Source organism: Cucurbita pepo, unplaced genomic scaffold (genome assembly GCF_002806865.2).
Source record: "Cucurbita pepo subsp. pepo cultivar mu-cu-16 unplaced genomic scaffold, ASM280686v2 Cp4.1_scaffold000557, whole genome shotgun sequence".
Lineage (NCBI taxonomy): Eukaryota > Viridiplantae > Streptophyta > Magnoliopsida > Cucurbitales > Cucurbitaceae > Cucurbita > Cucurbita pepo.
Window position 1 is genome coordinate 1 of NW_019646785.1, and position 15,160 is coordinate 15,160.

At 35.9% G+C, this 15,160-nt stretch overlaps 2 protein-coding genes across 5 annotated transcripts; both read right to left on the reverse strand.

Moving 5' to 3' along the window:
• Nucleotides 1-3,956: 3,956 nt before the first annotated feature.
• Nucleotides 3,957-9,136, reverse strand: LOC111785550 (anthranilate synthase beta subunit 1, chloroplastic-like). 4 transcript variants are annotated; one of them, XM_023665946.1, is made up of 10 exons: nucleotides 9,050-9,064; nucleotides 8,518-8,578; nucleotides 7,833-7,969; nucleotides 7,585-7,742; nucleotides 5,748-5,818; nucleotides 5,589-5,626; nucleotides 5,382-5,492; nucleotides 5,092-5,191; nucleotides 4,850-4,985; nucleotides 3,957-4,248 (listed from the first exon to the last, which is right to left on the reverse strand). In XM_023665946.1, the coding sequence occupies exons 3-10, from the start codon at nucleotides 7,936-7,938 to the stop codon at nucleotides 4,138-4,140; spliced, it is 831 nt and encodes a 276-aa protein (XP_023521714.1). In that variant the 5' UTR covers nucleotides 7,939-7,969; nucleotides 8,518-8,578; nucleotides 9,050-9,064; the 3' UTR covers nucleotides 3,957-4,137. The 4 variants fall into 4 exon arrangements, with proteins under 4 accessions (XP_023521714.1, XP_023521713.1, XP_023521712.1 ...); XM_023665945.1 differs by lacking the exon at nucleotides 9,050-9,064 and adding an exon at nucleotides 8,735-8,873; XM_023665944.1 differs by lacking the exon at nucleotides 8,518-8,578 and having other exon boundaries at nucleotides 9,050-9,136.
• A 443-nt stretch (nucleotides 9,137-9,579) lies between these two features.
• Nucleotides 9,580-15,154, reverse strand: LOC111785549. The gene is made up of 9 exons (XM_023665942.1): nucleotides 14,863-15,154; nucleotides 13,937-14,636; nucleotides 12,473-12,595; nucleotides 12,269-12,366; nucleotides 12,036-12,153; nucleotides 11,283-11,402; nucleotides 11,073-11,185; nucleotides 10,836-10,990; nucleotides 9,580-10,730 (listed from the first exon to the last, which is right to left on the reverse strand). The coding sequence occupies exons 2-9, from the start codon at nucleotides 14,574-14,576 to the stop codon at nucleotides 9,992-9,994; spliced, it is 2,106 nt and encodes a 701-aa protein (XP_023521710.1). The 5' UTR covers nucleotides 14,577-14,636; nucleotides 14,863-15,154; the 3' UTR covers nucleotides 9,580-9,991.
• Nucleotides 15,155-15,160: the final 6 nt, after the last annotated feature.

The following is a 15,160-nucleotide window of genomic DNA, read 5'->3' on the forward strand; positions in this document are numbered from 1 at the left end:
TTTTTTTTTTTTTTTTTTTTTTTTTACTTTTTGAATTTAATGACCTCAAATTACGAGTTTAGTCCAGTAATTTTTAAGAACATACGTAAAAAAAAACATGCCCATTTATGGTTTCATTAAATTATCAATAATTTAGAGATTAAATTATTACGAATTGAGGTTTAAATGCTAAATTTTTGAACCAATTTTTTTTTTAATAAATTTAAAATTTCACATTTTACATACCTAAGTTAAATTAAAAATATCGGGACAAATTTTAATAATACTGAAGTTTAAGGACTAAATTGTTATAAAACTAAAAATATAGGGACTAAATTGTTATTTTAATAAAAATTTATAAAAGTACATTTGAGGATTAAAATGAAATAGCATAAAATATGAGGACTGAGTTTTGAAAATAGCGTTAATAGTTTAATTTGGTTTTAAATTTGGTTGGTTGGAAGAGGAATCGATGAAGATATGAAAGTTTGCATGCAAACATGGTCACATGTGTTCTTATTAAATAATGTACTTTGTCGTCATGTTTTTTTTTTTTATTTTTATAATAATAATTTTATTTAATTTGGATTAATTATATTTTAATTAATTACGTACTTTTCGAATCTTATACTTTTTGCATGAAATATGTATAGTTTAGTACATAGTATGTTATTATATAATAAAATGCTTCCAAACAAGAAATATTCATGTGATTCTTAATTAATATAATTGGAAATAATTAAATATTTATTAATATTAGGGAGTGTCTAGGATGCAATTAAACTATATTTAAATATTTCCTACAAATATTTTTAAATATTTTTATTGATTTTTAATATAGAAAATATACCAAATTTAAAGAATATGCTAAAATAAAAGCTCCAAAACTATGTAATATTATCCACACATTAAATAATTAAACACTATATTTGTAATAATTTCATAGTTTAAATATTTTATTTTAGGTTAAAATTCACAAAAAATAAAAATGAAAAATAAAAAGACCGTATCGCCCCTCTCCCTCGTGGTCATATTGCCAAGTTTTCTAAATTTAATTTCGTGTGAATTGACTATTTGGAAGCATTGAATCGGCTGGTAGGCTTACACTGTACAACTGAGGCGCTAACTAGTCCAATAGGAGGGCAAATCGAGCAGCTGGGTGGACGGAATCGTGCAGAGGCTTGGGTCGATGTTGATTGGTTTGCATGCATGTTTGAGATATCGAACTGAAGCATCTAATCTTATTCAACAATGATCTTTTCATGCATATATTAGTATTCAACAATCTTATTGGAACTGAGTCTATTTATTTATTATTATTATTTTTTTAATTTTTTTTAATAGACAGTTTACTACATGTTTGTTGTCACAATCGCACTCTTGCAATAGCGGCATACGTTGCGAGAAAAGGTTTAGAAAACGTGTACGAGGAAATATATTTGAAAACAATTTAAAGAATTGAAGAAAACAACTTTATATGGCTATAAGAAAATCAAGAAATATCACGGCCTAAATAGCATATAACGCACGGTAGGAAGGAGTGACAACTAATCATATCCCCTACCGTACATTTTGGGACATTTTAGCCCTGACGGGTGTAGACATTGTTTTGGTGAACGGTCGTACACCCTTGTATTGACCTAAACATAAAATAGTAAAGATCTATCTAAGATAAAAACATGTAAGAATAGTTTTGGAACAGGCATGCAACCATGTATAACGTGTGTCCTTGACAAGCAAGACTGAGACGCCTGTCATGCAGCCATAGGCAACATGCCTTGGACAAACATGACAGTAACACATGTCATGATCGATTCTTGGCGTTTAAACGTAGGGTTGAGGTGGAGGTTGAAGGGCAGTGGGGACTAATATGATTGATTATTCCCACGAAGTCCCATCTCTGATGCCTCCTTAAATGCAAGCTCTCCAAAGAGAAATCACAGCCCTTGGTTGGGCCACACATGCATTCTTATGCCCATGCCCACACACTCTCCTTATTTGAGAAGGGGCTTTTAATTGCTCGTTTTTCTAATACCTATTAACTTTTAAAAGTTGCACTAATACCCTTATCGTTGGTACACGAAAAGTAACATGGTCGGTTTTTGTAGTCTGAATTTTGATTTCTGCAGCTTCGCAGGCGTTCAAAACATATCATTATGGCTTTCTCAGTTGGCAGAGATAAGTACTGCCATCCAAATCTCCTACCTCGGCTCGCATCTTCCTGTGCTCCTCTCTCTCTCTCTCTCTCTTTGATATGGGCATCAGCCACCCAATTCTCTCTGCTTCGATGGATCTAACCACCCACAGCACCCTAAGTCGCAGCTCATGTTTCCTTTTCTTTGTCGAGCTTCACGCTATTTCTCTTTTGATGTGTTAGATTCGACGTTGGAGGGAGGAAAGAAACATTCTTTATAAACGTGTGAAAACCTCTCCCTACTAGACGCGTTTTAAAACCGTGAGTCTAACGTTGATATGTAATGGATCAAAGCGGACAATATCTGCTAGCGATAGACTTGGACTGTTACAATATGTATCTCATCGTTTGCTACTAGCTGCATGAACCCTCCAACATTGCCCAGTGAAACTCGAGCGAGACCTTCGACCTAGTTTACAGGTGTTTCACTAGTAAGTTCACTTATATAGAAACAATAAGATTTCTTCTATGTGCATGTCATGACTATTATGTGCAGAAAAACTTCTAAGAATACTTCATTTTAAAAATTGTCATAAATTTAAAAGTTCATAAATATAATTGAAATTGGAAAGAAAACATTCCCTTTTAAATTGGAGATGAAATATAATCGAATGTGACACTCAAGTAAAAGAAACGATACATGAATGAACCAAGATCACATTTGAATGAGAGTGATTCTAAGGATAGGATGGATGAGAAGTACATGAAAGAATTGACGTTTGTCTATACCAATATGATGTACGTTGCCTTTCAGTGGCTTAATCATATAGACTCTAAAGTGGTGTAAGTGGTGTTTAAGCTTTGAGAGATTCTATAGTGGGCGATCTTTTGAAAATTTTCCTAGAAAATATGTGAGTAATAACAAAACATGCTAAAAAAACGCGTGTTGAATCGTGGGAACAGAAAAACGCGTGTTGGTTTGTGGGAACAAAACAATTCAAGACAGGCTAATAGTGACTGCTCTAGGAAATGTCAAAACTTATCAAGTGATCGCCGAAACATAAATGAGTGAAACAAATTCGATCGTACTAGTAATAAAAACTAAATGAAGGAGAGGGGTCCGACTAGAAAAATAACCCTCAAGAGAGCTATCTACTTTCCACCAAAGGTCGTTCAAATTCCATTCTCTTATCATCCAAGTGTTTTTTTTAGTTTATCTGATTTCAACTGAATCGAGGGCATATGCCTTAACCAACTAAACTATACTCTTTCCATAAATCAATCCAAACTACACGGACATAATCACAATTATTATTATTAATTATTTTAAAATTGAAAAATGAAATAGTTAAATGATTGAATAAGTGAATTTAGAATACACAGAATTAAAAGGCATTAATGCAAAAGTTTGAATATATGAAAATGCATGAACATGTGGGTGTTAAAGAAGGCCTCAACTACCCATGTCTTGATTGAATTAATAATCTCTTACCATTTTGGCTATAAAAATTATAAGCAAAGTTAGATCAAAGCTCTTGAAATGCCCATACCAACCCTCCAAACACATCTTTTATTAATATTCAATGTGGGTCGCATTCATATAATCAATCTCCCCTTCCCCCCTGTTTGGTTTTTGTCATAATAATATGCTTTAGGTTTTAGTTTTAAATGCTTAAAACTCACCATTTTCTATCTGTTTTGGGCAATGACCCAATCATATGATCCAATGAACTTCAAGCTCATAGATCGGGCCTTAGTATCAAAAGTTGTGTGGTGTCCTGCCACTCTTGTGGGCTTTATTTCATTTCTTTTCAGCTATTTCAAACTTATAATTCAGCAAACGTATGATTTAAGAGAACAAGTTTATTTGAATTTATAGTAGAGTTGACTAAACAACTTGGTCACTTGAACTTAAGTTCACATCAGCCACTTATAAGTTGAAGCGACACAACAATGCAATGGCTATAGTAGAAATGTTTAACAGGTTAAAAGATGAAGAAAGTCTCAGGCTGAGAAATTGAACCTCACGAATGAAGCTTGACCTCCATCTCCCTCCTCTCTATCAATTTTACGAAGTTGCGAACGATGGACATTCCCTCGTTCGTTATAATACTTTCTGGGTGGAACTGAACTCCCTGCAACATGATTCAAACAACCATATTTCACCAAATAACATCATATACAAGGTCATTTCTTGTTCACAAATGCAACTGTTGCTCAACAACTAAAATATAGATTCTATTTACGAGTATTTTGCCATCGAAATACAAGAACGTTAACGACCCTTGTTTCTTTTTTTCTTGTTGACCATTTCTGTTCTTGTTTTCTTAGAATGTAGGGACATAGTTGTAGAAACTGTAGAACAGATACATCCTTCTATTCTAGTAAGATCATTTTCTTTTATTTTTCTAATTCTTAAACAAAGAAAACCAAAAACGTTTGGCAATTATTTGTCTGTGTTCTAGAAAAGGAAAATAGAAATGTGTTTTTTGACCATTATAATTTCTTGATCTTTAAAATCTTAAATTAGAGGAAAAGGAATGACTTACAAAAAAAATCAAAGGAAAATATTCAGAAATCTCATGCTGTTTAAATTTGTTCCAATTTTATGCTTTCTTGCTAATTTCTTTACTTCTTGTTTGGAGCTAAACAATACTTTTTACTCTTAAAAAGTAGCTTGAAACCTCTACGAATAGCAGCTTTAGTTGTTGATGAACGGAGGGAAACAAATTTTACCTGTAAATGTTTGTATTTCTTGTGGCGAACGGCCATTATCAATCCATCTTCAGTCCATGCTGTAATTTCCAGTTCATCATCGGGAAAAGTTTCCTTGTCAATGACCAGGCTATGGTATCGACCAGCAGTGAAAGGACTAATATATTTGCAACGAAAACACCATCAGTAGGCAGTACATACTTGGATAACAAAATGCGACGCATTCAAATGTGCAAAATATAAAACCAATGTTAAGAACATACTTTGATAACCCAGATAAAAGCCCTTCCTCGCCCTTCTCATCATAGTAAACAGGAGAACTTTTTCCATGCACAACACCATATGGGGAACGCACAATTTTCCCTGAGATGTCACAAGGTCCACAATGTTAGGAACATTGCATGAAACAGAAAATAATGTCATCTCTTATTTTACAACTCAAAAGTAAACAGGATGGATCATGAAAAAACATTAGGGGTAGCTAAAATTAGTTAAGAAGTAAACATGGTAACCACGAAGTCGGAAGGTAAAAATTCTCAAATTAGGATTTAACCTCCAAAAGCCTCTCCAATGCACTGCAAACCCATGCAGACACCAAATAGAGGAACAGTAGGTCCAAGTTCAAAAACAGTTTGCAACGAGATCCCAGAATCCTGAGGTGCCCCTGCAGAAGAGGATATCATAGAAGCAATGACAGTCTCAGACTATATTATTGACAAATTTCAATAAGCATCAACAGATTACTCGAGGAAATCCTAACCTGGCCCAGGGGATATTAGAATTCCTCGTGGATTCTTCCTATAAGAATAGCATAAAGTTCACAACATTATAATTCATATAATACAAATCATTACAATCGATGTCTTTGAAAAAGTCTGCTAACTGAATGATGTAAAAAGCATGAATAGGACAGTGATACCTTCGTAACTCATCCACAGTCAAATCATCGTTTCGATAGACCTCAAAAAAACATCCCAGCTCTCCCATATACTGCAAATTATGGTCAAAGTATACAATATATTAAACTATAGTTTTTTGTTCCCTAAAGAGTTACTCATTTTGATATATAATTTACTTCCACGTATATAATTTTTTGCTCTCCCACATACTGCAAATCTCACATCTCCTAGGGAGATAAAGGAATTTTTGGATATGGCCTTAACGTACCACCCTTTCAAGAATGCAAAAGCCCTATTATGGAAAAACTTCATCATGACTTTCTTTTGGAATCTGTGGAAAGAAAGAAATCAGAGAATATTTGTAGAAAAGACACATACCTACACAAAACTTTTGGACAATGTTGTTTACCAAGCTATATCTTGATTTAAACTGTCTAATACTTTTACTTCCTATAGTTATACTATAAAGATTAGTTGTGTGCTTCTATCTATTTATCCTCTACTCAAATGTTTTAGAACCGAATTACAAAAGGAGATTGCCTTTGGGTTGCACCCAACAGAATTCCAAGGTAGGCCACAGAAAAGGTTGTCAAGTGTAAGGTTGGTGAAGAATTCCTTTGTCGCCACTGATTCTACCTTTCAGTTTTTTTACTAATAGTGCTAAAATAAGAGACTTGGAAATTCAACCTAAACTTGAACCTCTGCAATGGAAGACAAAGCCTTTTAAGGTAAGAATATTATCCAATAATGCACCTAGGCATGCTCACAAAAACACTGGACTAATATTAGCAAATCAAACAGAACTAGTACATAGTATCATTTTCTCTGATGAATGAACTAAATAATCTGGATGCAAATAACATAGTAATAAAGATTTAAGAAGTGCCCAATGGATAAAGTTAAAGACTTAGCAAACCAACTTTCATAGTCTTACCACTTCATCATATGAAGTTTATGAAATACAGCAGAATGGAAAATAGTGACCCGTCATCAATTGATTTGATACTTAGCGCAAAATCTTGTGAATTTAAGTGCACATACTTTCTCTAGTTAAGCATTAAAAATATGGTACAGAATTTTCACCAATTCCTTAAATACTAAGAAAGAATTAATATTCCACATTACAATATTTAATAAGAGGCTGTAGGTTATCAATGGTTCAGACATTACTACTTCCTCCAAGAGGTTATAGGTTAGAACCTACCCACCCCATGGTTAAAGCATCACTGTTTCCTTTGAGATATTATATGTTTGAATTCACCACCCCACATGTTACGTAGTGTTTAAAAAATAATAATAAGATTATTGTTATAGAAAAATACTCATTCAAAATTAGCCATTTTAGAATATAATTAAAAAAATTATTCCAGAAACAGGTTAACCGGTTTGTTTTTCTCCAACATATTTGTTGTTGCTGCTGCTTTTTTGGGATAAAAAAAAATTCATTGATTAAATGAAATGGTACAAAAGATAAGTCTCATCCAAAGGGATTATAAAAGATTTCTCCAATTTGATAATAAAGAATAGAAGTTGTAGTTAGGAACCAATTTTTTACACCAAAAAAGTAGAAAAAACAGGTTAATGGATTGATGTTTTATCCAATGTATTCATTGTTAGGAAGGATTTAGGAACTCAGTTTAGAGATCAACACAGGTTCAACATATTCCTTGTACACGACCAGTAATTGAGTATTGCACACACAACAAACAAATAAAATATAATATATATATATATATAAAAAAAAAAATAAAAAAAAAAAGGCCAGTGGAATTATACATTCTAAACTGGCAAAAGCCAAATAAGAATAAGAGTTAGCCACATTTAGTACTCTCAAAAATAAATTCCGTAAAACTCTACCTGACAAAGATTGTAGGTGAAGCTATCATAATTGTCAATGACAATGATTGGATTCAGGGTCTTCTTGTTCAAACTTGAAGTCCTTGAATTTGATTCAGTGACTGAAATTGAGGCATTCACAACAAATGCTTTTGGATTCTTGGCCACGAAGAGACTATCTGCAAGAAAAGAAGCAGCAATAAAATCATATCCACTACAGTCAGAGACTAATACATCGGAGAGCAATAAAACAAATAAATAAATAATACGTGATAGCGCAGATGGGCCAGTTATACGAGTGGTTTTTGACGTTTTAGAGAACAGCGAACATTTGGGCAGACAAAAAGAAGCAGAAGATGGAGTAATAGCTACCATGTTGCGCAAGAAAATGATGGCTTCAACAGAACTGCATAGGCAGACAACAACAGGAAAATTATTCAATGTGGTTATCCTTAATGGATTTGGTGCAAATTTGGGTATACCCCTAAAAATCATTACATTCAGGTTTGAAACAATGTTTTTAAAATACTCAGCCAAAAATTGGATCCAAAATAAGGGAAGTCAATACACAAACGGAACATTTCTTTTCTTTTTTTCTCATTGGGATTAAAACTCTCATAGGAACTCATCTTCCAACTTCAAGAATCCACACTTCCAATAGTTAAAATTTTCAAAATCATTATAAATTAACAGAAATGGCTACAACCCCCCTATAAGGAATTCCTTGAACAAAACCCAATGTACAAGAAATATCATTTTGGTGTCTGTAGCTCCATTTGCAAGCCAAGAAATTAGTAACCACACTCATTCCAAATTATATCTTCGTTTCTTCTCTTCATGCCCATCAAATTCATAATTTATATGAAAATATCCACAATCCAACAAAACATCAGATTCAGGAAGGAACGAAAATAACCAAGTCATAAGAATGCACGGTTGTAATGGGGACCATACATTCATCCCAATAACCACACGGATATGCTCCAAACATGAACACCATGCCCGACGTCAAAAGCTTAATCATCACCAAAAAAAGAAAAAGCATCACTCAACATGGATTACTCAGATAATCCATTTAAAATGGCATTCAATTAAACCATGTTGATCCAGCAAGTCACACAAACATATAAGAAACAGGGAAAAAAGAAATGAACAAGTGAGGATTACTCACAAAGCGCTCGCAAAACGAAGATCTATGGACAATGATGGGTAATAAAATCTGAGATCATTCAGTGTTCGGCGGCTCAACACTTGGTAGCAGGGGTGTAGAAAAGAAAGATGAAATGATTTTCTTTTTCTTTTTCTTTTTCCTTTTTAGGGTTTTACCTCTCTACTTATTGAAAAAACAAAAATAAATTATTTCCGAAAAAAAGAAAAAAAAAAATCCATGAAGTTAAGAAATTAAAATTACACTCCTAATAATTAACAAATAATAATAATAATAATAATAATAATAATAATAAGAGAAAGGGAGAAATAAAAGTACCGGTTTTGATTTGTTCCCGATACAAAGCTGTGGCGAATGAAGGAGAAAGATGATACTTACCTTCTTTTGGATAATAAGGAACCTACCTTTATTTCAATTTATAATTATACTTTCCTATTTTAATTTATTTTTTATTTTTCTTCGACTATATTTAAATTTTTAGTTAAGTTTAAATTTAGTGAGCAAATTCCAATAAAAATTTAAACAAAAGCAAAAGAAACACGACAAAAGGAAAGACCCATCATGTTTACACTCATACAACACAGATAGAGTGTCGATTAGTTGTCAAATTCTCCTTACCCGTAAAAGTTATATGCTTCTAGGCCCATTATGTTGCCTTTGATCAAACTCTTTTAAAATCTCCCTACCCGTTTTGAACTTGTCCTCTGAGGCTTAAAAAATACATTCATTCTATGCATTTTGTACTATATAACCAATTTATTATAATAATATAAGAAATGAAGGGCGAGGATTTAATATTACGTTAAAGAGCAGTTCATCTGAATGCATCACTATCAAATCAACAAGAAAGGCCGAAGTCTAGAACTGATGAATTTCATATCAGAGGGGGGAAGATCGAGTCCATGACAGATATAACTCAAGAGGTTAGTATTTTTTTTTTTTTTAATTTTTTTTTTCAACTGTTTAAACCCAAAAAAGAATTCCCTAAAAAATCTCTTTTTGAAAAAGATGATAAGTAAGAACCAAAGTTCCATATGGCATGAAATTTTTTAGAACAAAAAAAGGGATTTTGAAAGAGAACTCCCCTTGTTCTCCTTGGTGGCAGTAGTAGTAGTAGTAGTAGTAGTAGTGTTTAGTGTGTGATAATCATCAGTCTTCAATGTTGCCGCTCTCTACATTTTGCTTCTTGTAACTCATTTAACTCCGCAGCCTACCTGGTTTTCTTCTCTCTTTTCTCTTAAGTAATGTATCTTCTTCTCTCTAAACTGCTCCATCTCCTGCATGTTGGGCCTCCTGCAGATTCTCACTTTGTTCTTGCTTATCCTGCTGCTCTTCCTCCCTCACTTTTTCACTCTCACTTCCATTGCATTCTTGTCTTTGAGGCTTTGCTTCTGATTTTTCTCCTTGAGAAGCACCTGTATTATGATCAGATTTCGTCGAACCGTTCTCCTTTTCTGAAAGGGAACCCGTCTCAACAGTGGAGTTTGGCAACTGTTGAGGAGATGGAGCTGGAGCTGGAGCTGGAGCTGGAGCTGGAGCACTGGAAGAACCTGGAGGGGGAAGGAATACTCCAGTACCTGGAACAGGGAGGCGCGGTGGAGGATGCCTTGGATGTGCAGTAGGCCATGTGGGTGGACCAGTTGGGATTGGCACAGGAGGAGGGAACGGCATAGGTGATGCTACGGGAGAGACAATGAGGGGTGGGATGCCATTTGGTGGCGGCATTTGGGGACGAATGGGTGGCGCTGGTAGAACCCCTGTTGATGGAACTGAAGGGTAGTGCTTATGTCCAGGGGAAAGACGAGGGTTCGGCGATCTACCAGATGGAGGACCCCAACTGGAAAATGGACCTACATTCAAAGATGTGCGTTGCCCATCAGAGGGTACAGCTCTTTTTGGTTGTGATTTGGTCAAGGTAACAAGTATACGTTGCTTGCGGATGGCGGGAATTGCATGCTTAGCAAAATCTGCAGATTTTCCTTCCACAACAAGAAGGGTTCTGCGTTCCAAAACATGAAAAAGTCGGTACAAATCGGGAAGACGATGATCAACGTAAATTAATCAGGCACGCATCAGGAAGAGGATGAAAGGATAGAACAATTACCCGGGTACAAGAGACAGCTTCATAGCCCCTTTATAGTTGCCAGAATGGTCTGTACCAATTACTCTACCAAAGGTCATTTCACAGTCAGTCAGAAGGAGGACACCAACGGGCCTTCCAAACCATGGTGGCCAGACATGAGGCTGAGAATGATCACCCTGAGGATATCATCCAACAAGAACATTAGTCTAGAACATGTACTAATCAAAACCTGCTGAAAACAATAACGCAGTTAGCGACCTCGTTATAAAAGTCAATGATGCAGGAATCTGGTTTCACTGACATCATTTGCTCTCCAACCAAGCGATCGATGAGATCTTGAAGCAACGACGGGATGGATTCTATTCTTCTATCTGTAAAGTTCACTAAAAATGAAGATCTAAAAAACCCCATCAAACAAAAACTAAAATTTAGAAACGACAATCTAAAACGAAAGATAATGGCAAATGCCTTTTGCGAGCCCTGAAGAGTTGTCATCATCATGAGGATGATCTGCAATGGGAAAGCCTAGTTGGATCATCTCTCTCCCATGTCCCTTCATGGGTCTTTTTGAGACCACATATGTCTGACCTGATTTCATGCAACAGAAAAACATTATATTATAAATTTTGTGTACTACAAGGAATAGATGAAAAAATCAAATTTCATACATGAACTCAGGATCTATTGAGCCAATTTAAAACATAATGTTATATAAAGAAGACACTAGAATTAAGAAACAAAAGATTCCTTCAGAGATTAATGTGATTGATGAAGAGGAAGTAAAGAGTTGCTCGGTTGATTCTCGAAACGCCAAGTGAGATTTTGTTGGATTGGAAAAAGCTTGCAGCGGGGGGGAAAGGTCGAGGTTGATTGGGGTAAGGAAGAAGATTGCAACGCTACCTTCGTCCACAGGGTGGCTAGTGGCAGAAGAAGTAGGAACACAATTGTGCCCTTGGTTCAAGATGAAGGGAAGCTTATTAAGTAGGAGATCTATATCTCTACGGCCAAAAGTGGCTTCTTAAACCTTTTGTTCGTACTCGAATTGATTTGAGCTCTTGATTGGGTAGCACCTTTCGAATTTGGAGTTGATTAAACAAGCCGTCATTGGACGTGATGGGGTGAAGTCTCATAGAAACCTCTCACTAAGAACTATTCCCTAGCCAAACGCCATTTGGGAGTGAAATTTCATATCCAGAAACTCATGAAATCACAAGAACTTGCCTTGAAATTGCCCCCTCTTTCCAGAAGCTCTCAAATCGTTCACCAACGAAAGAAGCTTTGAAACCTCAGCATCGTCCAAAAAATCTTCGAACAATTTCAATCCATCCATCACATTAACCTGAATTTGAAGTCAATCAGTCTACCATGTCGAGCTACGTAACATTTTTTCCTTCGAAGAATCTAACAACAAGGAATCCAAGAACAAAATTTAGGATAAAACTAAAAAGTTATACCATCTTCCCATCAAGCATCTCATTGGCAACAAAGGTTCTCGGGGTTGTCGCAGCATACTGCTTTCCGTTCTGGCTTTGAACAGATTGCAACTCCTTATCTGGGGAAAGATTTGGTTGATAACATAATTATAATAAAAAAATATTTCAAAACTTTCATTACAAAAAGAAGGATAAAGCTGCAATGATTAAAGAGACAATACTCACTTCTATTACTTGAAGAACATCCATCGTCAGTAGGTTCAACGTGAGATTCTTTATTACTTGCATTATCTTCTAAATGTTCTGCACACTTCGGTTTGCTATTACTTTGGTCCTTCCCATGAGTATCTAACCAACAAGCAAGTTTGTCATAATTCAGTGAAAGTTTGTCAATGATGAATATTCATATTTGAAGTAATTCAATTCTCTGGGAATGAAATAGAAATATAAGAAACATGTCATTAGAAATGCACTGTGGTACAAAATGTAAAGTATAACTAAAATCAAAGTGAATGAAAGCATGGTCATTTTCATTACCTTAGAAAGGACTTTTTGAAGCTTATATCGCATCCAAGCATATCAACCATATGTGCAACACAACAAAGATTTTTGGGGTTAAGAAAAGCACTATCCTCGCCTTTTCTATAATTTATCCATCACTCCTATTTTGGTCTTTAATTTTTGTCCAAGAGATACTTACTGTTATAACCCATGCATATATAAAACATTTCATACAATAAAATAAACTCCTTAAAATCTAATAGGAAAATAGTTTAGAACGTAACCCAAAAGACACAAACAGATCATACAATCGACAAATTAATCTCTTTTTGTTATAAATTTTCTTAATCGATACATAATAGGGCAATGTCTTGAACAGTTAACACCAAATATGAGAGATCCCACATCGGTTGGGGAGAGAACGAAGCGTTCTTTATAAGGGTATGGAAACCTCTCTCTAGCCAACGCGTTTTAAAAACCTTGAGAGAAAGCCCGAAAGGGAAAATCCAAAGAGGACAATATATGTTAGCAGTGGGCTTGGGCTTGGGCTGTTACAAATGGTATCAAAGCCAAACACTAGGCGATGTGCCAGCGAGGAGACTGAGCTCCAAAGGTGGGTGAACACGAGGCGGTGTGCCAACAAGGATGCTGGGCCTCAAAGGGGGTGGATTGGGGAGTCCCACATCGATTGGAGAAGGGAACGAGTGCTAACGAGGACGCTGGTCCTCGAAGGGGGTGGATTGTGAGATCCCACATCGGTTGGGGAGGAGAACGAAGAATTCTTTATAAGGGTGTGAAAACCTCTCCCTAGCAGGCGCATTTTAAAAACCTTGAAGGGAAGCCCAAAGAGGACAATATCTGCTAACGCTGGGCTTGGGCTGTAAAAAACTATGGAAGATGAGGAAACAACTGCATTCTTTTATTTTAACAAGGTCATGTATAACACTCAAAGTCATACCATACGTTAAACAGAAAATGTCGATCGTTGACAACGCATATAACGAGTTACATAAAAGCAGTAAAATAAAATTAAAAAAAATAACAAGTAAAGTGGAAGTCCCAGGAATTTCAAAGCCTGTGTCTAAAGATCCTTTTAAGAAATGTTGTATAGGTCCTAAACTTGCAGAGGTTCATGATAAACTTAATTTATCCCTATAATAAATTTCACACACTATTAAGAAATTATACCTTTTCTGTCCGCAGCTGACCCTGAATCTTTGTCGTTCAAATTTTCATCATCGCCCGATGCCTTACTGTCCTCGCACGTATTACTTACGTGCTCCACCTTCCTAGAGCCTACAAAACTTGAAGAATTCCCACCATTACATGACTCTGCACAAGTGACCATCTCTTCCTTGACTGTGGCTTCAATCCTATGGCCCTGCTGCTGCTGCTGCTGCTTAAACCCTGGCCCAGGTCTCCTATAGAACTTCGGCCCCACTTTTACGGGATCGATATACCTCTGTTGCCTCCTTGAAATGACTTGCTGAAGGGAATAGCTCACGTCTGCCACTGAAAAGTACTGTTGCATATGAATCACGGGTGTCCAATTACACCGCCGCTGCTGTATACACCCAATAACCACATCATACTCCCCAGGCTCTCCCACAGCACGCAAGTGATGGCAAAGGGCATCAATCATTGCATTCGCAGCAGCAAATTCACTTCGCAACCATGAGATAAACCCATCACGCTCATCAGGAAACCAGGGGCGGGGGTGGTGTTGATGGATCTCGCCACCGCCACCACTCACCGCAACTCCACCGCCACCACCACTCTGAAACGAAACTTTATCCGGTACGCCCACATTTCCCGATGGCATAGCCATGAGAATCTTCTAGCCAGAAAAAAACACTAAAACCGCATATACAGTCGTATATCCTCAAATCTGAGATCCAATAAGTAAAAAAAAGTACGAATGAATTTTCATTAAAAACAAACAAAAACACAGTCCAAATGCTGAATTAGAGATCATAAACACAAATGTCACACGAATTGCTTAAAATCATCACTACCCATCAATCATCGACAAAAGTCGATAATGCACAAACGAAAAGAACATCGAACTGGGTTATAATCAAATTACTATTCCGACATAAATCCAAGAAGATTACCACAACCGATAAATCAAGAACACAAATTCTGACAATTCGATAACGAGCTACAGAAGAATTTAGCCGCGACCCCAATTGAATCAGATCTGCAAAATGGGGTTTGACGAAAAGCCCTTTTTAGACTGTGCTTGTGAACAACGCACAGTGAAAACTCAGTGGCGTAGGGTTTGTAAAGGGAAATTTGGATTTATAAGATCTAGGGTTTGTAAAGGGTAAACTGAGGATGGTTTTAACGAACACCAATGTACAATGGGGTCTTAAATGGTGACTTCTCTCTCTAGGTCGGTCTCTCTCTCTC